The sequence below is a fragment of the Nipponia nippon genome, unplaced genomic scaffold, assembly GCF_047370975.1.
Source record: "Nipponia nippon isolate SJK-2023a ecotype South Korea unplaced genomic scaffold, ASM4737097v1 scaffold_2, whole genome shotgun sequence".
Lineage (NCBI taxonomy): Eukaryota > Metazoa > Chordata > Aves > Pelecaniformes > Threskiornithidae > Nipponia > Nipponia nippon.
The window spans coordinates 129,466,671-129,489,761 of record NW_028262336.1 but is presented as its reverse complement, the minus strand read 5'-3'; the positions used below and the strand labels follow the sequence as shown (position 1 = coordinate 129,489,761).

The window sequence follows — 23,091 nt, the reverse complement described above, 5'->3', positions numbered from 1 at the left end:
TCGGCTACTAAACTGTGTGCCGAGGAGGTAAAACCCTGCGGAGAAACATGGTTGAGAGAATTATAGGGAAAATACGCTTGTTATGGTCAAGAAGTGAGCTGGAATTGGTTTAACAAAACCTCTAGCCAGATGGGTCAGGAGGCAAAGTGGGATCATCGAGCTCGAGCAGGCAACAGGAGGACCCTGGAGCGATGAATGTACTGGAAAAGAAATGGTTATCTTCTAATGAAGCGGAGAGTAGGCAGGGATATTTCTGATTTAAGATCTTCATCATTAATGTTCTGCTTGCAATCACTGGATCTGCAAATAACTTTCCGAGGAGCTTCTTGATTGCTAAAAGGCTGTATATATTCCTGAGTACGATGACAACAGAGTTTTATGTAGCCTAAAAAAAAAAAAAATCTGTTAAACTGCTGCTTATCCAACATTAACTACAGCAATTTTTAATTAACCTGATTTAGAAGCCAAATATATCACTGATGAAAATGAGAGGGTAGAACATACAGTCATTTATTCCAGTACAGTGGTCATGATTGTTGAATTAGATTTATTCAAATGAACCTCAAAATTTTGCCGCAGTAGTCGGCTGTGTGCCGGGTGCCAGGTTTTAGAAATCCACACGTAATTGAAGAGCAGTGAGCTTTGGGGCATGGGAGGGAGAGGTTGTGATGTGTTTGTCTTGCTGCTCAGAAAAGGGAGGAAAGACCCACGCTCACTTTTATTTAATAAAGCAAAAAGAAAAAAAGATGGGGTGTGAATCGACTGCTAATTACCTCTTTCCAGCCTTTGCTGGCAACCAGCAGACAGCGTCGGTGGAGCTTGGCACAGAAAGACTCTCCAAGGGTCATTTTGTCTGCCGTTGGGTTGGCTCTGCTCTGGGACGATGGCCAACGAGATGCACAGATAAACCAGGGCAGCGGCCGTGGTGGTGATGCACAGCAAAGCCAAACTCTCTGCCAGCAAAGGAAGATTACCATCCTGTTCAGTCTGTTGGAGGGATTTACGCAGGAGCACGTAAGAAGGGATGGAGTTATTCGAGTGTTACTGTTTTCAGTCGGGAAGACTTCCAAGAAATGGAGGTAGGGCAGTAAAACAAAAGCAAAATGGAGCAGACCGAGGCGTGGAGGTTGTCGTCTGTGGTCTTCATGGAGGACAAGAACTTCTAATGAAGTAAGAGGTTGGTGCAAGACATCTGCACTGTGCGTGGGTGCACACAGGGACTTGGGGCTGCAGTGTACGGTGATTTCCAAGCCTCCACGTGGCTGACTGCTTAGATGATTTCCCCTGAACTCCCTATGACCGCTCCAAGTGAAGATGATGAAAATTGAAGATGTTCTGCAAACTTTTCTAAAGTGCCCATTAAAACCTCATGCGGCTTCAAAAGGCACGAGCTGCCGTGTGTGTTCCTTCCAGGTGGCCTGGCAGGTAATCGGGTCCTTCCCAGGGATGGCAGTTGTGCAGCCATGAGTGAATATAAGGGCTGGCATGTTTTCTTGCAACGTCTCTACCTTCCCTTTAGCAAGAAGCTCTGGTTAATAGAAGTGCTGAGCACCGAGGGCTCGGGCTGGGTGCTGTGCTCTGCTGTTAGAATGCAAAGTGCTACGATGATCAAGCTACGATGACTGCAAGCAGCCAAGGAAAACCTTTCAAATATAGCTGTGCTGGTGGGTTTTGGTAGCTGAATTCTGCATTCAGTGTGTGTATTTTCTCGGTAGTTTTCTTCAGCGCACGTTGAACATTCCTGCGTTCTGCATTCTGGTTATCGTCCTCATTTTCTAGAGGAATAAGGATGAAATATTGATGATGTCATGCCTAAGTCTGTGGAACACATTCATAGTCCTTCCTATACCCTGGCCAACTGAGAATACATCTGTGCTTTACCTCTCAGCTGCTGCCGATAGCCTCTTTGCTCACACAGGTTGTTTATTGCTTTCCAGGGATGCTGTCCTCTTCTCTCTCCCTCTTGACAAAAGCATAATTTCTCTTTTTTTCTCATTGCAGGTTATCCGACGGGCTATCCCACCGCTGCCCCAGCCTACAACCCAAACATGTATCCAACCAGCAGCCCCGGCTACGCCCCAGGTAAAAATCTGTGTATGGAGACGAGATCGGGCATGTTGTAGCATGCGGGAGGATTTACCTTTTGCTGCTCCTGTACAAAACCCAGCAGTTTCCATGTGCTTGTCAGCAAATACTTCCCAGGGAAGGGGCCTGTGTTAAGCTCTTCCCTTCCTAACTCTGCCATTAACTTCTGCCCTCTGTTGAGAATATTTGTCTATGTTGCAAAGTACTTTTGAGCCATGAATTGTATCTTAATACTAATCCCAGGAATTTTACAATCCTCATTGTTGCGATACCTGCACGTTGGTGGCTTTTAATATTTTCTGACTACCACACGCTGTCTCCCTGAGATTGCCTTCCCCTTCCCCCTGCTTGTCCTTCTCCTTCCATGTCATAGATGCAGAAATGTCAGCAACCGTGTCCTGTTTGGTGTCTGGATCTCCATGCCATGTCTTTACTGTCCCCCTCTTTCCTGTGGCACTGACGGACTCTGGGTCTGTCCTCGTGTCTTCTTCTGTCCAACTCCTGCCTTTCACGCTGCCCTAAAATGGCTCTTCCAAAGGTGCAGCAAGCTCTTCATGGCCAAACTCAGGACCTCTTCTGCCTTAGCCTTGGTGTGCTGGTTATCTTTGACAGCACCATCTGCACTCTTCTCCATAAAACCTTATTTTCCCTTGGCTTTCCCAGTTTGGCCAGTTGTTTTCTACCTCTGCTGCAGCGCGTCCATTGGGACGTATTTGTCATCTGCCTCTTCCAGCTTTCCGTGAAAGCTCGGCCAGACTCTGACCTTTATTCCCTTCTCCACTACTCCCCATCTATCTCTGGGAAGCCTTACTTGGAGGTACAAGGTCTTCATTTTTCAGGGAGGTCTTCCTTTTTCACACCAGCCACATGCTCTTTTGCATCCTCTTTCGCAGTTCCTCTGAACCATCCTACCAGCCAGGCCGACGGGTAACGCGTTCACCCTCCGTAGCTCAGCCCCTACCCTGGAGCCCTGCTCTCTCTGCCATCTCCAACCTTGACAAATTCTCCTCCATCCTTCTGGAGAGCTGGTACAAAAATAATTTTCCCAGTTCACTGCTTTAACTGTGTCGCCCCCCTCTTTGCCTCCCTCTTCCTCATATGTAGCACAGGCTACTCGTCTTTATTTACAGAAACAACGCCCACTCCATTTATTCTTGGTGTCCAGAGTCTTACTGCTCTTTCACCTCAGCCAACGATGTCTGTCCTCTTCACCTCTTACCTTTCCAAGTGTCTCCCTTGTTCCTTCTACTCCTCTTACTGGAAGGAGGCTTCCCCTTATCACCCACAAAGCCATTTCTTGTTTGAATTCCTCCATTAGCCATGATTTTTTTTGACAAAACCCCATGACTAGACTGCCAAGCTCCTTCCCTTCCCTGCTGTTGAGCACCATCTCTCCGCACCTCCCTTCCATCTGGTTTCCGCTGTTGTCTCTTGGCCCAACACGTACCCAGCCCATGGCTCTGGATATGTTGCTCTGTGGATGCAGAGAAAGGTCTGGATGGAGAACACACGTGTCCAGGACTTTCCTGCCTGGCCAGAGAGAGCTGGAGAGGAAAAAGCCATCAAAGCATGTGGGTGGCATGAATACAAACCCTGTCCATCACTTTGAGGTTGAACACCTCATCTACATGATGAGAGGGGAGATGGGGGAGTTGCTTATAGCCAAGGGCTGCCAATGGTGGAAGATTCACGTAGATAGGACAGAATGTAAATTAATCATGGGAACTGCCATCAAATAACTCCAGCAAGGACACTTCTTATTCCAGAAGAAGTGGACCTTCCACTGGTTTTAACTCAGAGAAGTCACTCCAAAGCAGGAGTCATGGAGTAAATCCCACCTGCCCAGAAGGAGTTGTCTTCACCACAGCACGGACTAATGAGGTTCTGTGCTTAATGAGGAATATTTGAGTTGCTCTGCTAAATCAATCACTTGCTTTTTTATGCTTTTGAGCCGAAACTTGGAAACCTTTATAGAAATCTTTTTCTTTTTGGAGTTGAAGACTTCTTTTAGGCCCCCACTCAGGAAATAATTTAACTGAAGTCAAACCTACATTTAAGTACTTCACTGAAACCAGCCCTTTGGAAGAACCAAGCGACCTTGAGTTTATAAAGCGCGGTTAAGTTCTCTGCTTTCAGTCAAATTACCTGGGGGACGGGAGCCTCTTGGCATGACAAAGGGTGGTATAAACCCAAGGGCTAAGTAGCAGTTTCAAAATGTAACTCTTATCCAGAGTGAATTAAGTGAAAGGTAGTATAAGAAAAAGAAATCTATTTAATAGCAATCTTAAGATCTTGTTGCCCAGAGAAGCTGTGAATGCCCCATCATTGGAAGTCTTCAGGGTCAGGTTGGATGGGGCTTTGAGCAACCTGATCCAGTGGAAGATGTCCCTGCCCGTGGCAGGGGGTTGGACTAGATGATCTTTGAAGGTCCCTTCCAACCCAAACCATTCCACCATCAGAAGGTTATTTATTAGCTGGGGGGGTTTCAGGCTGTAGTGTGTTATCAGAGCATTTTCTTCAAGGGATATGGTCACATAGGGCAAATACAAGAATTGGCAGTGTCTGAACTGTGATTGGAAAAGCATTTCGGAAATCAGGACTGTGCCTTTTTTCATGGTTTTTATGAATAAGGCCTGAAAAAATCTCTTGCTCACCCATTTCCAAGCACACATTGGAGATGAAAAATAATATCTCGCCCTTGGTTTTGACTTCAGGGCTTTTCGGTTGGCCGAGATCTTTATTCTGAATGCTTCGCCTCAAAAGAGCTGCGGGATTTTAAAACTTCTGAATAAAGCCATCTTTTCAGCTAAGTGTTCGGTAGTCATGGGAGTGAAATAGATGCTTGAGTAGCGAACGCAAGCCGGACTTTGCGGCAGTCTTGCTAAACCCTTTCTTCTCTGAATTGCCAAGTTTTCAGTCTCCTGGTTGTTGTAAAATCAGTGGATCTCCAGGCTCGGGAGCTTTCCAAGGCTGATGAAGCAGGAATGAGGGTTTCGTTGCCAAAAACTTTTGGTGCTGTCTTCTCCACATCACAGTTTAAATTCACTGTTATTTTGCAAGGTTATTAAATAAAGCCGTTTACTGCGGATGACTCTGCAAGGGATCTGTTGTGTTTTGTTTGGTTTTATGTGCTTCTGGTAGGGTTTTTAGCTGCATTTCTTCCCACTAAAAATCTTGACATGTAATATGAAACAAGTTTCGTTCCCCTAGATGTGTGCTGGCCACCCTCAGATTTCCCTGAAGGATATAACACTGAAACAGTAAAATGAAAAGAGCTCCACAGCATAAAAAAAAAAAAAAAAACCACAAATTTATTAGTGCCTTGTCCTGCCAGAGGCTGGCAACGTTCTCCCTGCTCAGCCAGGGATGTAAATACAGTTTCTGCCTATTGGCCTGGACATTATAAAATATCTCTTGTCCCCAGCCGCTGCCCGTGCCTTGTGCAGGCAGGAGCTCTCCCGCTGAGTGGGGCGATGGCCAAGGGGACACCCAAGTGAGAGGGAGCACCAAATCCCTACAGGACGAGGAATTTTTGGGGGGTCTGTCTTGCTTCTTGTACATCTCAGGCACCATCCTTGGGAGGCTGGAGTTCCTATTAGAAAACAAATTGAAACAACCCCCAGAAATGCTGCGTTGCTATCCAAACAAAACACTTTTCTTTGCAAAATCTTGATGAAATCCACACATTCCCCTGGAAAGATTTTATTTCAGCTCAGTTTAATTTTCCAAATTAAAAAGAAAGAAAAAAAAACCTAGGAAATTTTCAAGTATTTTAAACAGCTGCAGCAATTGCCACGTTTAGGGAAGATGTGGTTCCCTTTGGCTGTATAGACCTTAGTTCTCTAACCCTTCCAGCCCAGGTCCCTCTCTATTCAGTGGAGAGAAAGAGAGACCTCCCCAGAGAGACATTTAGCCCATCTTTGGGGACAGACTCCCCATGGGTGCCTGGCTGTCCTGCCAGGAGAGACTGAGATGAATCCTGCCTGGGATGTCCTTCATGAGGAACCCAAGGGGAGTTTGTAGATGCTCTCTCACATAACTGATACATAGTCAAGATGCACTCGGAGAAGGAGACCTCTAGGATGATGTTTTATGGGATTGCTTTCTTGGCATAGGTTGGGATAGTAGGAGTAGATTGAGAAATGGGACCCACCTGGCATGTAAAATCGTAGGTCCTGGAGTGGGCCTCCTTCTCTTGAGCAAAGAAGTTGCTTGCACCCACAACAAAGACAAGAAAGAAGTGGATGCCCCAACCCAGATGGTGAAGAAACAGTCAAGAAGACCAGGAGAGAACAAGGAAACACAGGGATAACCCTGGAAAATGGGATTTGTGCAGGCAAGGAGCAAGCCCTTGGGTACCCCTTCTCGAGCCCCATCATTTCTGCAGCGGCATCTCCAGCCTGTGTCCTCCACCCAGCGGAGAGGAGCCCCTGCACTCAGCGAGGGCCGGGTTGTCCATCCGCCCTGGTCTCTCCTCCCTGAAAACGGCCAGATTGGCCTTCAGAAGTTTCCTCGTGATTGTTCGGTATGGAATAATCCACCCCAAACCTTGTTAGTCAGCGGCTTTTATAAGCACAAAAACACAGAGACTTTGATTTTTCCCTACCTTTGTCCTGGCGGCTGTGGCTGCGGGTGTCCTCTCTTTCATTAAAGATGCTTAACCTCCTCCACGCTTTGATTCTTGCTATATTTTATCGCTACAATACTTTGCAGCAAGCAGTTCTGCAGATTAATTAAGGCTTGAGTTACTGATTTTTATTTTTTTTTTTAAGCAATGCAAATAATTGTCTGTTGCTTTAGATTTGCATGATGTGAAAGGGGAAACGAAAGTCCTGGTCAGTCTTCTTTGTGCCAGCCAGCCTTTTGTTCACTCCCCCGACGCTCCCTTCTGAAGTGCGAACCTAATCTTTAACGACTTGCTTTCTCCAAAAAAGTGCTCTGATCATTTTTGTCCCCCCTCGCTAGATCTTTTTGTTAGGCAGCTTGAGGCTCAAGCAAGAAAGCCTTCGCGGCCGTCTTGACATTTAAATTTCATTTCTCTGTTGACGATTCTTAAAAATGCTTTTAATGATTTCCTATAGTCCAGAAAGGTGACAGGTCGTTTTGCATTGGGAACAAAAATCTTCCAGTGCGTAACACGACATAGCTAAGCACTAAATTAGCGAGGAAATGGTGAAGACTAAAATGGGTGCTCCTCAACCCAACTCCTCTTGTGCAGAACCCTCCATCCTCCCCATAAACAGTCATGCAGCTCTTGAAATCAATGCAATTTAATGGCACGGCAGGGTTTTTCCCCATTATTTGGAGATTTATCTCGTAGGAGGCATGGTTCAGAGCCCTCAGCTTGTTCGTGCTCAACCGGGAGGAAAGATGCTTTCATGGCCTCTGCTACGCTCAGACCGGCAGCTCGGGTGCCGGGGATGCACAAGTGCCAGTTAGGGAAGGAAAAAAGCCGTCGTGATGCTGTGAGTGCGGACAGCATCTGTCAACATTATCTTTAGAGGCAGAGCAAAGGCTATAGAGGCAATCCTGGCTCAGACCTTTCTTAAATTTAGAGGCTTTTTCAAGCTACTTGCATCTCCCTGCCAGTTTTCATTAAATTATGTTTTTAAGATCCTGATTCTGCCGCAGGCAAGATGCCACATTAATAACTCCGGAAAGCAGGCGCGGGCTCCACCGCTCAGGACCTCCCAGCATTGTACCCACTGTCAGTGGTCACTTCTCTATGGAAAACGACGTAAAGGAGAAAAATTAAGAATTTTTGAGAGACGGCTAATGCAAAATAAGCTCCATAAAATATTCCGGCAGTAGGTACATGCGACAGAGCGGGCAGCGTCCTCAACTGTGTTAAATGGAATTGAGTTAAAAGTAATACTGTGGTTCAGTGGCTGAGTTAAAACCAGTCGTCTGCATCGGTACAGAGAGCGTTTACTCAAATTGAATCAGCTGCTGTCATACAGGAGGCTGGAAATAACCTCGCCGCGGAGAAGAACATGCTGCTGGGGTTCATGCCGTCCATCAAACACACTGGGAATCAGAGGGGATCAGCTTTATTTTTAAAATCTTTGATTCTGAAACAGCAGACTAATTCTAAAGGTATTTTTAAGGAATTTTAGATGTTGAGCCTTTTGCTGCCTCGCTGCGGAAAGAGATGCTGTGTGTTCCCAGCGGAATTGCTGCTCTCAAAAGCATCCCATCCACCGGCAAGGTTCTTCTGTTCCAGACCTCTGGGGCTGGGAGGGGAGCGGTACCTGCTGGCAGAAATCCTTCAGGATCACTAAAAAAGCAATGACAAACCAAAGTTTCACCTGCTTGGATATCTGATTCTCCATATGTAGGTTAACCAGGCAAATGTGCCCCTTAATAATGCTTGGAATCAAGGTGGGAAAAGGGTGGGAAGAGCATCCTGCGCTTGTGACTTCTGAGTTTGTGGGATGTAACTGAAAGCCAGCTCTCTGTCTTGAAAGAAACTGTTCTGTACAAGCTTGATCACCCTCTCTGGTCCACCCTGAAGGTGGTCCTCAGATGAGCTCTCTCTGGTTAGGGGTCTCTTGCCCCAAACCTCATGAGTTTTGCTTGGCTTCCCTGCAAAATCTTAGCAAGCGATCAACCACCGAGTGAAGATGAAGACTGCCCTCTGCTCCTGCCCTTGGTGTGGTTCACCCCAAGCAAAGAGAAGTGCATCGGTGGTGGTTAATTTTCAAAATCCAGTTTTCAAATACCTGCTACTTATGTGCCATCTGCTTTCGTCCTTGATGTCCTCCAGACACTCGCGCTACCGTCCCTGACGCCACGCTGGAAGTCAGCGATGGCCATGCTCTTCTGTTGACCTCGTGGTTCCCAAGACCCTGGGATCCACATGGAAAATTAAATGATTTAGTGCCCCAAACTTTGTAATTGCCTCAATCAGAGAAGCATAAGGAGAGGAGCTTGGAGAAGTCTAGAGTCCCCTTGGTCTGTGCAGGTCCAGCAGCAGTGAGGAAGGGAAAATGGTAACTGGAACCAGTCTTGATTCCTCCCCCTCTTAGCGTCAGGTATCTGGTGAATATTTGCGAATGTTTGAGCACCAGAAGGATGATAAATTCTCCACCAGTTTATTTCAAACCAGCCCTTCCCAAGGCACAGATAACAGCCAGCCACGGCGTTGCTTGCAAAGCCCAGCCAAAGGAGCCCCGCCTCAAGCAAGGGAATGAATTTCTTTCCATCCCGATTCATTGAAACAACACAAGTTCCTGCCTCGTGTGATTTTCCTGTTGTGTTTTTGTTAGAGGGAGACACACAAGTCAGGCTACCAGCTCACTGCAAAACACCCGCATTGCAAACTCTGCTGCTTGCAATACGCCGGGTTATTTAGGACAGCGTTATTAAAAAAAAAATTCCTTTCAAGTATGTAAAAATGAGCGCCTAAAATCACTGTACTGCAGAGACACGAGGCACGCCAATTGAAAAAAAAAAAAATTAAAAAATGTATGTCTTCATTAAGCCTGGTGCATGTTTCCTCCCAGGCATTTTGTCTTCCTGAGATGGTTGTTTTGTTTTAACTTCCTTCATTACAGCATGCCTTTTTATTTTCCTGAAAGTAGGGCACACACTTTTCGCAGGGAGGCTGGCTTATGCTTTAGCTGCATTTATTAATAATGCAGAGGAGAATAATGCTTTGCATCCATTACTTCAGTGCCCTTACAGAGCAGAACAGATATTTCTAAAATCAGCCTGGGAAATTAGGGGTCTCTGCGGGGACGTTGTGGGACAGGGCGGAGGCTGCGATCCCCCATTCCTGCTTCTGCGTCCTCCCCGGAGGAAACGTTGCTCTGCAGAGGGAAAGTGTAGGCATCGTCTTTCCCCACATAAGTGCTCTGAACCAGCCTCTATAGGCGCCTGTCGACTATTTAGGGACATCACCGGGTCCCCTAAGGTGGGGGTCTGGTGGGGTGAATAGCCTGTAGAGCCTTGCAAGGCTTTCTAAGAGCAAACGCTCCCACTGGTTTGAGGCACTCAGGCACACGGCAACGGGACTGCCTGGGGAATTCAGCTTATTGCAAACTTTGTACGAGGCTCAAGGCCGCATCCATCGCAAAGAAGGCTGGCAGAGGGAAGCAAGAAATATATATACCCTATATACCGTATCATCTGCTTCGTCCTTTCGTTGCGATTCTGTACTCCAGTTAATTCACGGAACTTTCTTCAGACACATCTGGGTCATATTTTTCTCTTTTCCACTTAAAATGCGTCCTGAACATTAGCACGTTGGCTAGAGGTCCTCGCAGGGAGACAGACCGGTCCCAGCGCTGCAGTTCCCATTGCCTGCCCGGTTCCCACCATTAGATTTGCCAGGGATCCAACAGATAACGAATAAATGCTCTTTATTTTTCAACGAACAGCATAGGTGAGAGGCTAAACCAAATCCAGAGGGCACTGGTAGGAGACAGACCTTAAATGATATTAGATAGTCATGGCTGGATCGTAATCTCTGTGAATTGTAGCTCTTGCAAAGGACCAGGAGATATTAATGTTCCTAGAAGCCTCCTTGGTTCACCTTTTGTGTAGTTTTAAGTGATGGATTCTCCGAGGATCCATGATTTAATGTACAGAACATGCATAGCTATGGCAAGCTCCCAGCCACCTCAGACCCAAATTACTTTGATTTTTAGGTAGGTCTAATGTGGGGAGGAGAAACCGCAGAGGAAGGATTCATATAACATCTAAATAAATTCTCATCCGTCTTGGAGATTAAAACCTTTGTGAAATCCAGAGGCAAAAATGAATCTGATTTTGAATAAAAGCCTAAGTGAAAGAGTGTTTCTGTCTCAGCGCTGAGAGTTAGCTCTCCAGTGTGATGTTCAGGAGTGCAGTATACCATGGAAAATAAAGCAAGGCAGTTTGGAAATCCTTCATAACTCGCAAACCTTTGGGAGGGGGCACAGGCTCGGAGCAGAACGTGATCAGTGCTCGAGTGGAGGAGAAATTGCGCTGTGAATCTCTCCCTTCCCACAAACCTCCTGGTTTTCTCTTGAAGAAGGTGAGGAGGGAGGATCACGTTTCCACGCGGAGCACCGTCCAGCCAGATCTCGCACCTATAAACGTCGCACAGCTGATGATTGCCATGCCATCCAGTAAAGCATCACTGCTGGGTGTCCTCCATGCTCCTGTATTTCTGTCCCACACTAGGCAAGTGGCCTCGTGAGTTTTTGGTGGACCAACAGACCTGGAGCAGTGCTTCCCTGCTCTCTCTGGGCAGTGGTGTCCAGCCATTAGGACCTGTGGCGTGGCTGGCGTGGGCTGTGGCACCAGCGCCGATTCCTCCTTGGCCTCCTCAACCACTCGTCTCCAACTTCCAGCCCTGTGGCACTCCAGATTTACAGCTGCATCTTCAGACATGGTTAATTAAGAGTCTGAGCAGACAGGGAGGCGTTGGAGGGGTTTGAAACATCATTGCTCTTGCCTTTGGGCTGCAGAAAGGTTTACAAGCCCTGACCAAGTCATGAAGTCCCTTCTGTGGGACTTAACACCGAGCCCCTCGGGGGTAGCAACTTGCTTGGGAGATGGAGTTTTGAAGTGCAGCTTTAAAATGTCTTCATGTGTGACTCCCTTGGGGCCGACGGGAGGACGGGGAACCCACCACCTCCTCCTATGGGCCGTGGTGTCCCTCCCCAAGAGCTCCTCTTTCTGCCCCAGACGGCTTTGTCCGAGCTTGGCTGGTTCTGCTATCAGAAACCGTTCCCTGCCTACAAAATCATGCCTCAGGTGTTTCTCTCTTGCACAAAAGTCCTTTTTTTTAATTCTCCAGAAGTCTCTTGAGTTGGCAGATCTGACCCAAAATCCCTTTCCCGCATCTCTGGGGAAATCCTACCTGTTCCTAATGCCACCTGCACGGGGAGAAGGGGACAATGGGGACACACCCTGACCTCCAACCTTCTAGAGGTCTTGGAGAGTTCAGTAATTTGGTATAGAGAGAGCATGCCAACAGTCTACCCTTCTGTGTTCACAAAAAATACCTTTAAAGAAGCCATAAATGGGTGATTTTCTTTGATTCCAGCAGCTGCGTCGTTTTACCTCCTTTGCCCTCCACAACTTCACAAAAGCAGTTTGCTGAGGATTGATCAACCCTCGCTTGGTTTTCTTTCCTTAGTAGCTGGGTGTGAGAAATACGTTCTGCAGTACGTGGAAAACCTGGAGTTTAATTCTTTCATAATGCCAGCTAGAGCAGCTTGTTAAGCTGGTGAGCAGCGAGCTGTAATAACTGGCTGAGGCTTTCAAAAAATGTATGCGCTCCGTTGGGAGGTGGTGGGACTTAAACCAAGAATGGTGGGGGCCACCATTTGAGATGAGACTGGAACAAAAAGTTAGGACAGAGCCATAGTTTCAGGGGATTAAAAAAAAAAAGAAAAACAGAAAAAGACCTGTGAAGCCTTTCCCAGAGGTACCAGCCTTGGGAAGGAGCCTGATTGTACGCTTGTGTTGGTGATCTGCCTTCTCCGTAGATGTGCTCCAGAAAGCATTCGGTGTAATGGCAGTCCTTCTTAGATAAGCATTGACAATGTGTTCGGATATAGGATAAACGTATAGCCAGTGCTGGTTCATCATCCAGAGGTGCATTATGGCTGTTAGTATAAGACCTTTTCCTCTTTCAGAAAATTTAAGATGTACAAAATGACTGAATTCTGTTGGTCCTTTCTCAAATCCCACAAGATTTGGCTCTTGAGATTCTTCTGGATTATCTTACTTGGCTTCATAAATACTTCTCCACAAACTGGGATCCAGGGCGACGTGCCCGAAGCCACTGCTTCTGCTGGCTGTCCTTTCCAGAGTTTCTAAGGACCACCCAATGCTGTGATGGGATGGTCACAGCGACCAGTAGCTTGGCCATTGGTGGTACCTGCCATGCAAGCATCTCAAAGGGTTTTACTGTGAATAAAATGCCTTGCACACCAGGCTCGGCCTGTTTTCCAGCTGGGAAACACAAGGCCAAGGACAGCTGTTACTGGTCCCTATGCACGGAGGTGACCAGTGGCATCTGGGAAGGGATGGTGGCTCTGCTGGCTATGTCCCCTTGGTGTGGATCTCTTCACGCAGGTCACTTAGCTCAGGACACCAGTCGTTCGGGGTAGGTAACTGGTTTGCTGCAATGCACTGTGCAAACCATCCCTCCATGGGGAGCAGGTGGGGCGAGAGGACCCACGGTGGGAAAGTCCTGCAGACAGTTGTCCTTAAAAGGTGGCAGGGGGGAGGAAGAGAGCAGCAAAGTGGTTCAAATGTGACATAAATGTGGGAAGTTATATCTTCATTGCTCTCTGTGACACCTCTTCTCTGTCTCCACTCAAGCTACACTTCTGATGAAGCAAGCCTGGCCACAGACCTCCTCCTCCTGTGCCACGGAGGGCACCTTCCACCTCCCGGTGGACACCGGGACCGAGAACAGAACTTATCAGGCTTCTTCTGCAGCATTCAGTAAATAAACCTTTTCTTCTGGGGTTTTACATGGTTGTTTTGTGCCCATTTGCCTCTCAGTGGGTTATCTGGGGATGAGGTTGTTTGGGATCAGCCTGTTTGCTGATCATTCGTGTCCGTGCAGGTACGCGTGTGTCCGTGTGTCCTTCCCTGGGTGCTGAGCCCTGACACAGGTGAGGGTGCTGCAGGTGCTGGGGGTGCTCGCTGGCACCCTGCAGCAGATCCATCACCTTCTGCCACTGGAGCTGCCTGGCGGGAGCATTGCGCTGCTGCTGCAATCCCTTCTGGGGTGAAATTTTGCAGAGCTCTTGTTTTTATTCTTCTGAAAACCAGGTAGCATCCCTGCTCCTTTCTGTTCGCGTTTGTTAAAACCATGAAGGAGCATGGAAAGGAGAGCACTGACCCTCCTAGTGCTCCTTCGGAGGAGGAAGAGTCAAGTGGGGAAGGGTGAAGGCCTCTCTTTTAGCTGAGTGTTTGGTCCCCATGAGCAACGTGAGGTTGTTTGCAGGTGTGTATCTGCAGCGGTGATGTTCCGTCGTTGAGCATGCATGGAAAAACCAAAGGGAGTTTATTTCCTATTCCCTTAAAAGTGAAAGAGAGAATTCCAAAATAAAGCATGATTTTCAAGGAACCCAGGTGAAATTCCCACCTTTTAACTCAAACTGGCCGAGCAGAGGCAGGGGGAGGAGATGCTGCTTACAGATCGCAGTCAAACAGGCTTTTCCAGGTGGAGCCTTGTAATCTCATCCCTTATGAGGCCAAACAGTGCCTCCAGGAGGGGTGATAAGCTCCCTGATAAGGCTCCCCCCGCCCCCCCGAGCTTCCCCTGGTATGTGGGGTGTCCTCTGGCCCCTGCCCAACGGCTCCTGCCTGCTCTCGCCCTCACCTTGCCTGCTAAAGTTGGTGCACGGCTAACGCGGGGCGTGCTGCAAGCGTGAGGTGGGACCACTCTTGGGTTCAAAACGCAAAATTAACCCCTGGTGCTTCCAAACATCCCTGGGACCTGGAGCAACTCCCAGTCATCTTTGGAGACAAAAATACATGGTATCTTAAAGGGACTTTCCATGGGCCGTGTTTGCAAGGCTGGGACCGCTGCGCCCATGCACACATGTGAGTTGAAGTGTTCCTCACCGTCTGTCTGCTCCAGGCCCCCTTTTTGTGCTAAATTAAATCATGTACAGAATGAGATGAGAGGAAAAAATATCGGGTTGTTTTTTTTTCTGACTAAAAGAATTATTAAAAATAAACCTATTAAAAGCCTTCGGGAGACTGCGTTGTTGGAAAGGGATGTCCCTACTGTTCTTTGGGGTAGGGGCTGTACACCTGACACGGTGCATGGACTTTGCATCACACCTAATTTCATGCCAGACCAGATTTGACCGAGTTGTAAGTGTTTGAAAAATCTCAGTGTGTAATTAGTAGAAACCTAGATATTATTCGGCAAAATTCCTCTGGAGTTCAACCCATGGGATTTCTCCTCCCCGTTGCACCTCTGGGCTGCTGCGGGTGAGATTTCTTTCTCCAAATCAGAGAAGACAAGAGCAGGTACCAGGTTAGGAAGGGGTTTGGGGGCAAAATTTGGCCGTGGACACCCAGCATGGGTGATAAAGGAGTTTAATAGCGCGACACTGGCCAGACCCATGCAGGTTGGCCTCGATTCCAGAGAACTGGCTTGGGCACATTTAATTTGGACGTAGGTAAAGCGTTGAGGTTTGATTTGCAGCAATGCTTCAGGCTTATAGCTGCGGTTGGCTTCTCCAGAGCACGGCTGGGAGATGTCGTCTGAAGCACAGGCTCTGGAAAATCAGAAGCATTTCAGGCTGGGCATCCCAAATTGGTTCTGGCCTTCGGCTTGATCTCACCTAGCTTAGCTTTTGTTCTTGGAAGAACAGCCTTCCCGAGGCGTCCCGTGGCAGGAGGGGGGTGAGAGCTTACTCATGAGCATCAGCAAGGTGTCAGATCTGGATGGAGGAGAGCCAAGGAGAAGCCTGGGAGATGAGTCCTTCTGTTCCCAGGGTGAAGAGTGTCCACCAGTATGGACTGGAGCCACACGCTGAACAGGGATAAATTCAAATAAATGTGCAACAGCTGCTCAGTACCTCCCCACATCTCCACCACTGAGACAGAAAGGGCGCTGAGGGCTCAACTGGGCTCTGAACCTGCAGTGAAAGATGGTGGCAAGACACGCATGAGCTTAAAGGCTGGGTAAGGGCTGCCTGGGTGCCTTCATCCTGGCCTTACCTACAGCGGGGGGACACGCCTTTTGGCTTTTTATCCTTTAATGATGGGCTTTCAAAGCTTGGTTTTGCCTGAGGTATTTTGTTTTGTTGCTTAGATGCTCCAGTTGAGATCGGGGGGTCATATACACAAAGGTTTGCACGTGCTAGTGAGCAAGGTTATCGATTTTATGGTGATTTCTGCCCAGAGCCAACTGTTTGCTTTTGTCTGGCTGGTGAGGATAGTGGTGGCAACGACGATATGCCAGGGAGAACGTCGGCAGAGGCAGTGCAAGCCTACCAGGCAGCTGCCCGTGCTGGTGTCCACACCATGGCATCTTCCCCTGTGTTGTCCCCATGCTCACCACTCCAAAACTGTTCCTCCAGCCCCCTGGGTACAGGGAGGGTGTCCAGATGATAAAGCCAGGCGAAAGGCTGGAAGAGGATGAGCCAGACTTGGAGGGCAGTGGCAAGGGCAGGACCAGACACTGGGAACAAGTCAGACTCAACCGGACCATGTAACCACGTAGGACCTCCCGGAGCTGCTGGCAGCTGCTGACTCCTGCCCACAATCTGCCGCGGCATGAGCCCCAAGCTCTGCCCTGCGTCCTCCTCGGGGGATCTGCCTTCTGCTCCCAAGGGTGGGAGTGCGCTGAGTGTAGCCGCCTTAGACACAGCTTGAATTTACTGAAAAAAAATGCAAGTCTGTTTTTCTAGAATCATAGTGGTATCCCAGAATCGTTTGCATTGGAAGGGACCTTCAAAGATCATCTAGTCCAACCCCCTGCCATGGGCTGGGACACCTTCCGCTAGACCAGGGTGCCCAAAGCCCAGTCCAACCTCACCTTGAACACTACCAATGATGGGGCATCCACAGCTTCTCTGGGCAACCTGTGCCAGTGTCTCACCATCCTCACCATAAAACATTTCCTCCTAATGTCCAATCTAAACCTACCTTCTTTCAGTTTAAAACCATCACCCAGCACCTTCTCCAAGGTGAATAACCCCAACTCTGAGCCTTTCTTCATAGGAGAGGTGTTCCAGCCCTCTTACCATTTTGGTGGCCTCCTGTGGCCCCGCTCCAACAGCTCCATGTCCTTCCCGTGCTGAGGACCCCCGAGCTGGACGCAGGGCTCCAGGGGGTTCTCCCCAGAGCGGAGCAGAGGGGCAGAATCCCCTCCCTCGCCCCGCTGCCCACGCTGGGGGGGATGCAGCCCAGGAGACGCTTGGCTTTCTGGGCTGCCAGCGCACATTGCCGGCTCATGGCCAGCTTTCCATCCCCCAGCACCCCCAAGTCCTTCTCCTCAGGGCTGCTCTCCACCCCTCCATCCCCCAGCCTGTACGGGCACCGGGGGTTGCCCCCACCCAGGTGCAGGACCTTGCACTTGGCCTTGATGAACCTCATGAGGTTCACATGGGCCCACCTCTCCAGCCCATCCAGGTCCCTCTGGATGGCATCCCGTCCCTCAGGCCTGGCACCCGCACCGCTCAGCTTGGTGTCATCTGCAAACCTGCTGAGGGTCCACTTGATCCCACTGTCTATGTCGTTGATGAAGATACTAAATCGTACTGGTCCCAGTACTGACCCTTGAGGGACACCACTCACTACTGGTTTCTATTTGGACACTGAGCCATTGACTATAACTCTGGATGCGGCCATCCAACCAATTCCTTATCCATCTAAGGAATTACGCTTGTGGTGAACCCTTCATGTGGAAACAAGAGGAACCGGTGATACAAAATTCAGCACAAAGCTTTTTATCCTCCCTTGCCAACCTTAGAGTTAATATAGAAAAATTTATCTGTGCAATTCAGGGCACTTCTGCGCTGCAGGATCAATAAGGTTGAGATTTCTAGAGTGGCATGAGGGATTTAATCAGCAATTTTAATAGAAGCTGGAGCTTAAAAGCTTGCTATTGCTTTTAAAATCCCAGCCTGCTGCTGAACCGCGAAGCAGCGATAGCACGGGCCATGCCAACCTCCTAATCCTAATAAGGTGTTAGATAGTCATAATTAGGCTTTAAAATTAGCTGTCAGACACGCTTTTCCGAGAGGAGCATCCATCATCTTGTGTCATTAAAACTTGATTATGCTTCATTTTTATCCGCAAATTGTTCTATTTTTCCCAGTTTATAAACGCGGAAGATTACATCTGCCTGAACTGTTATGTTTAATACTTTTTTTAATATCGTAGCTGAATTGTCCATGATTCAGCAATCGGGAAAATGCAGCAAGTGTTAGCATTCAAGGCGGTGAAACCATGCAGTCTTGAGCTGGTCCACATGTCCAGATGCCCATCTTAAACGAAGCATGATACCGAGAACTGGCAGCCTTCAGGGTCTTTCGTTTGAAAAAATGAGTTCAGAATAGAAAAAAAATCCATCAGATTGAAGAACAGGAGGTCAGTTGGTCTGTGGGTGACATTGTTGGGTTCCTGGAGGACCTCATGATGGAGGAGTCTCCACTTCTGCTGCTGTGGTGAATACGGCCGTTTCAAACCTGCATGTCCTCTCGCTGCTTCCATCTCTCCTTTAAAGATAGTTGCTCTCCTGCTAATGTGAGTCAGAAAAAGAGTCACAGCTATTCTGCTGTTTAATTAACACCTTCTTTCCAATCTGCAGTAATCAGGAGGCGGTGAGATGCTGTTTGGGAGTTCCTAGAAAGCTCCTTGTTATCGTCACGCTGTTTCAGTGCTGGGTGGATAATATGGGATATTAGCAAACTTGAAATCTTGGCCTTCATTAATTACTGCCCTGAACACTGGTTGAATAAATTAGTTCGTTATATTTGAGTGTTTAGATGCCTTATCGCTGGGCTGAGCCTTGACTTCTCTTCTCCGTCGTACACAGTCTTCAGGGCCCATTTGCTCTAAGGATGATTTCTTCCAGCCCTCCTGCAAGAGCTGTCTACCATTTCTCACCAGCCATCCCACCCCATGTGCTTCTCCTTGCTTGTGCAAGCAGACTTTTTTACCATTTCCATTTTTTTTAACCATACATCAAGCTGCGTCCAACGCCTTGAAGCCTTCGCGGCACACTTGATGCAGTCTGGGGCGTCCCATGGCAGCTCAGCTTTTAGTCTACCCTAAAAAAAATACCCTTAAAGCACAACTCTAAGTATTCTTGAGGGTTTTCCCCCAATTTAGCACTTAAGTAATAATGTTTCAGGGGCAACTTCATGGAGCCTTCCTTGGAAATCCCTCTAAAGGTTGGGAATTCAGGTGCCGCATATCCTTGGTGCAGGGACATCCCATCCTTGGGGCAGGTCGCACCACCTTCAGATGCTGTACTTGCCATGAGGGCTTATGGTTCTTCACTGCCAGGTAACAAGAACTGGATTATGCAGTGTTATCGTGGGCCTGCTTAAAGCCACCCCTTTCTTTTTGGAGAGCAAAATTGATGGAGGGTATAGGGATTGACCCCATATTCATCACAAGTCAACAGGTAGGAAGGTACCCTGAAAGGAAGCAGAAGGGTGGAGATCCTTACGGGATGTCCTCGCTCCAGGGAAAGCCTTTAAAAAAAAGACAAATATGATGAGACTGGCATTAGAGGATCTTGAGCTGGTACTGCTGGGTCTTCCTGGAAGGAAAATGTGATTTTATAAGCACCAGACAGCTCAGAACTTAATGCAAATAGCAGCAAACCCCAAAGTGACACCCACAGCCAGCAGGTCAGCTGACATCACGTTATCCTTTAGGTTATTTTTTTGTTAGGTTTATTTTTTGGGACAAATTTCCATGTTTTGGAAAGGATCCTTCATTTTAGTTTGTTCCCCATATACTCAGCATCTCCTCAATGCAGCAAGATAAGCTAAGGTTTCTTTAGACCTTCGATAAAGTGTAAATCTGGGACTTGGGTGCTCCAGCCAAACAGCTTGATGGGACGATGGGGAAGATCTGGGGGATGCTGAAGCCCTTTTCCTTTTTTTTTTTTCCATCCGAACAGAAGAAAGATAAAAATTGCAATCTACCATATCAGGACCACAAATATCGCAAGGGACATTTGCCTGGCTGCCCGCGCCTGCTAACCGCTGCCCTCCCAAGCCCCAGCTTGCCAGCAGCCTGCCCTGCCTGTTTACCCAGCAGAGCAAATGGCTTTTTTTAACGGCAATAAAGCAGATTTGCTGCTTTTGGCACTAACGCAAATAGCCTGTGGGGAACGGGACGAAGGGCTTGAGCATCACTTGGGGTTGCCTCTTCCACCTGCAAGGCGAGCCGATGGTCACAGCCCTCCTTTGCAGGAGGGGAAAGCGCTCGGCACGATCCGCCTTGATGAAATACTTAAAGGCACCCATCATTTTCACCTTAATATTAAGGTTTGGACCATCGGTGTTGCTGCTTTTCCGGTCATTGCTTGGGGACGTAGGCAGGGGACAGCAGCACTGTGCCATGAAATTAGATCCTCCAGCAATTAAATTCTGGTTTTGCCGATCGCACACCAAGTGAAATAGGAGAAAGGATAAAAATCTAGGGAGGAGAGAAGGAAAAACATTATTCCCATCAAGTAGATGTATAGAGACGGGTAAGTAGGTGTGGGGATGCTGCTGTCTTAGGTGATTTAAGTGCTGGTTGAGTCCCATCAAGCCTTGACCACTGGGAATACTCATCAGCTCTATGGCCCGGTGTAGGCAGCGTGGGAAGAGCCACTGCCGAGCTGGGTGGAGGATGCAGCCCGGCTGCTGTGATCGATTCGCCAGGGGCTGGATGCTGGACTCGGAGGTCTTGGCTTGGTGGGTTTCATGGGACGTCAGTAGATGCTGGTGCATCTCGGTACGTCTCCTCCATGCTGAGTGATGCTCTGTGAGCAGCCAGTGCATCACGAACGGCGGCTCGGGTTGCTCATGTGCCGGGTGGACGGGCTCTGCAGCTGTAAACCCTCACCCTAACTTGGACTACTCTTGTCTTTGCCAGGGTACACTGCGGGGACTCCCTACAAGGTCCCACCGACCCAGAGTAACAACGCACCTCCTCCCTACTCGCCGTCTCCGAATCCGTACCAAACCGCTATGTACCCCATCAGAAGTGCCTATCCACAGCAGAACCTGTACACCCAGGTAGGTGCCTCGCCAGCCACCGCAGCAGCTCACCGCCTCGCTCAACGGCGTGCAAATACAGCCCGAGGTTCCTGCAGGGCTTTGTCCTTGGCTGTCAGGGCTGAGGACCCATGTCCTGGTCAGATGGAGGTGCTTGTGGTGGGGCTTGGTGGGTCTCTGGGATGCTGGGGTCTCTCTCCTGCCTCATCCGTTGGATGCTCTGGATGAGACATGGTCTTGCATGGTTGTCGGTGTGCAGTGCAGTCAACACAGTGGCATCCCTGTGGCTTGGCCAGGTTGGGAATCGGGTCCCTTTCCCCAAAATCACATGCCTGACTGCCAGGGCTTGCTGGCTCCAGGATGATCCCTGCACCCACCTCTCCTCACCCTCCCCAGTTCTCAACACTGCCCTTCCCCCAGGGCCACAGATGAGTCTGGGTCACCACAAGGTCCACTTGCTGGTGGCCGTTGGCATCTCACTCGACTTGCATCGCCCTCCTGCCACCTCCCATGGAAGATTCCCTGTATGACCTTCACCAGCACAAGCTACTTCAGGCCTGACCCAGATTCGTGTCCTCATGGAGGAGCTCCTCCCTGAGCACCTGGATGGGTTTCCAGTGCCATCTTCTCTGCTCCTGCATTGCTACCGCCTCCAGCTATGTGCTGGGGCCAAGATCCTCTGCAGGGATGCCATTTAGGGCAGATGTCCTCCAAAAATCACCTTGATGCCCTTTCCCACTGAAGATCATGAGCTCCTCAGAGCAATCTGACCCTGCGGCTTCTGTGTCTTTTCCCTTCCTCTTTAATGTCAAATAACCAACTTCTCCAGCAGCTACAACCTCATGGAGTGGTTTCTCTAAGCCTTGCTGAGACCAGAGCATCTCCTCTTGCTGATTTTGTCCACTCTCACCTCTCCTTCCATTACATGAATGCTGCACAAGCCGTTGGGGTCCAAACCCATCCCTGCATGCTGGTTCTTCTCTGATCCCGGCTACAGCAGGAGGATGGCATCTGCTTAGCAGTGTCCACCAGCAAGCCTGAGATGGAGCAGGGCTTGCACATACCATTTCCTCATCTCTCCTTCCCAGGGACCAGCAAATAAGAATTTCAACAGCCTGGAAGGGACCGATGTCAATAAGGAGATGCTTTGGTAGATCCTTTCAGCACGTTGTGCTTGCAGCACTCACCGCCTGGGCCGTTCCTTCTCCGCAGATGATTTCTTAAGTCACCTTTTCTTCATGGGCCTAATTTATCTCAGCACGTCCTTCTCGTCCCCCAAGGAAATGCTTTTCAGCATCTGCAATTTGTCCTATCAACCTTTGTAGCTCTTGAAAGAAAGAAGTAATTTAATAGTTTGCCTGCGTCTCCTTCTCCCCTTGATCCATACTTTCAGAGGTTCTCTAATGGCTTTCACTAATGCATGATAAAATCTCCCTTTGTTGTTTTAAACTCCCTAATCTTTCTGACCATCCCTGCTTTGCAGGTACTGGCGGTGTCCCTGCTTGTCCCGGGGACGGCACTTCTCTCCCTTGAGCCTCTCACATTTCAGGCCCTTCATTATTTTGGATGTGGAGCTTTTTCTCTTGGCTCCATTCTTCTATTCCCACCCGTCCTTTTCCCCTTGTTTCAAAACCCCGCGGGTCTCAGCAGCCTGGATTTTGGAGCCTCTTTGTCTCCCGTTGGAAACCCAAGAAGACAACACACTTCCCAGACCCAAGCAAGCACCTTGGGATCAGCCAAGAGCCACGGCTTCTCCTTTTCTTCCATCTCTGTTCATTTTCTATGCCAGCAGCCAAAATCTTTTGGGTTCAGGTCCCATTTCATCCCACCAAACGGAGGCAGCACGGTTTGTCCCTGAGGAGCTGACTCTCTGACCCATGATGCTGATCCCCCTCCCAGTCCCATTGCCTTCATCCATCCCGGGGACCATCCCACATGTCCACAGGTTCAGCTTCATCCTTGCTTGTCCAGGTCTCCAGGCACAGGAGCTTGCTCATGGGAAGGACCAGCCCTTTGGCAGCGCTGGAATGATGTCCCATGGGCAGCTCTTTGTACCAGCAGCTACGCATGTCGACTGCTTGTCTTAATATTGCTTCTGCAACATCTGGAGGAGCTGAGGGCTTGAGGTCTTGACGTGAAGGGCTGTCACAGCGGAGCTGCTCCGGGCTCGCTATAAGGGCTGGGCTTGGGAACCTGCTGTGTCCCATCTGGTGCAGGGGGTAGGTGTGGGGCTGCGCTGCCGCAGGCGGCAGGACCGGCCCCGAGAGCATCACTGCTCACTCCATAGCAGGATCTACAGTCGCAGCTG

General features: G+C 48.9%; 1 protein-coding gene across 5 annotated transcripts in view; it reads left to right on the top strand.

Moving 5' to 3' along the window:
• Positions 1–23,091, top strand: part of FAM168A (family with sequence similarity 168 member A) — a 215,274-nt gene that overhangs the window by 183,339 nt on the left and 8,844 nt on the right. For 3 of the 5 annotated variants that reach the window (XM_087756779.1, XM_087756777.1, XM_087756780.1), the window contains 3 exons: positions 2,002–2,082; positions 13,408–13,533; positions 20,662–20,804. In XM_087756779.1, the coding sequence (XP_087612905.1) occupies positions 2,002–2,082; positions 13,408–13,533; positions 20,662–20,804 (350 nt within the window). The remainder of the gene's footprint in view (positions 1–2,001; positions 2,083–13,407; positions 13,534–20,661; positions 20,805–23,091) is intronic. The other 2 variants (XM_087756781.1, XM_087756784.1) reach the window with 1 other exon arrangement.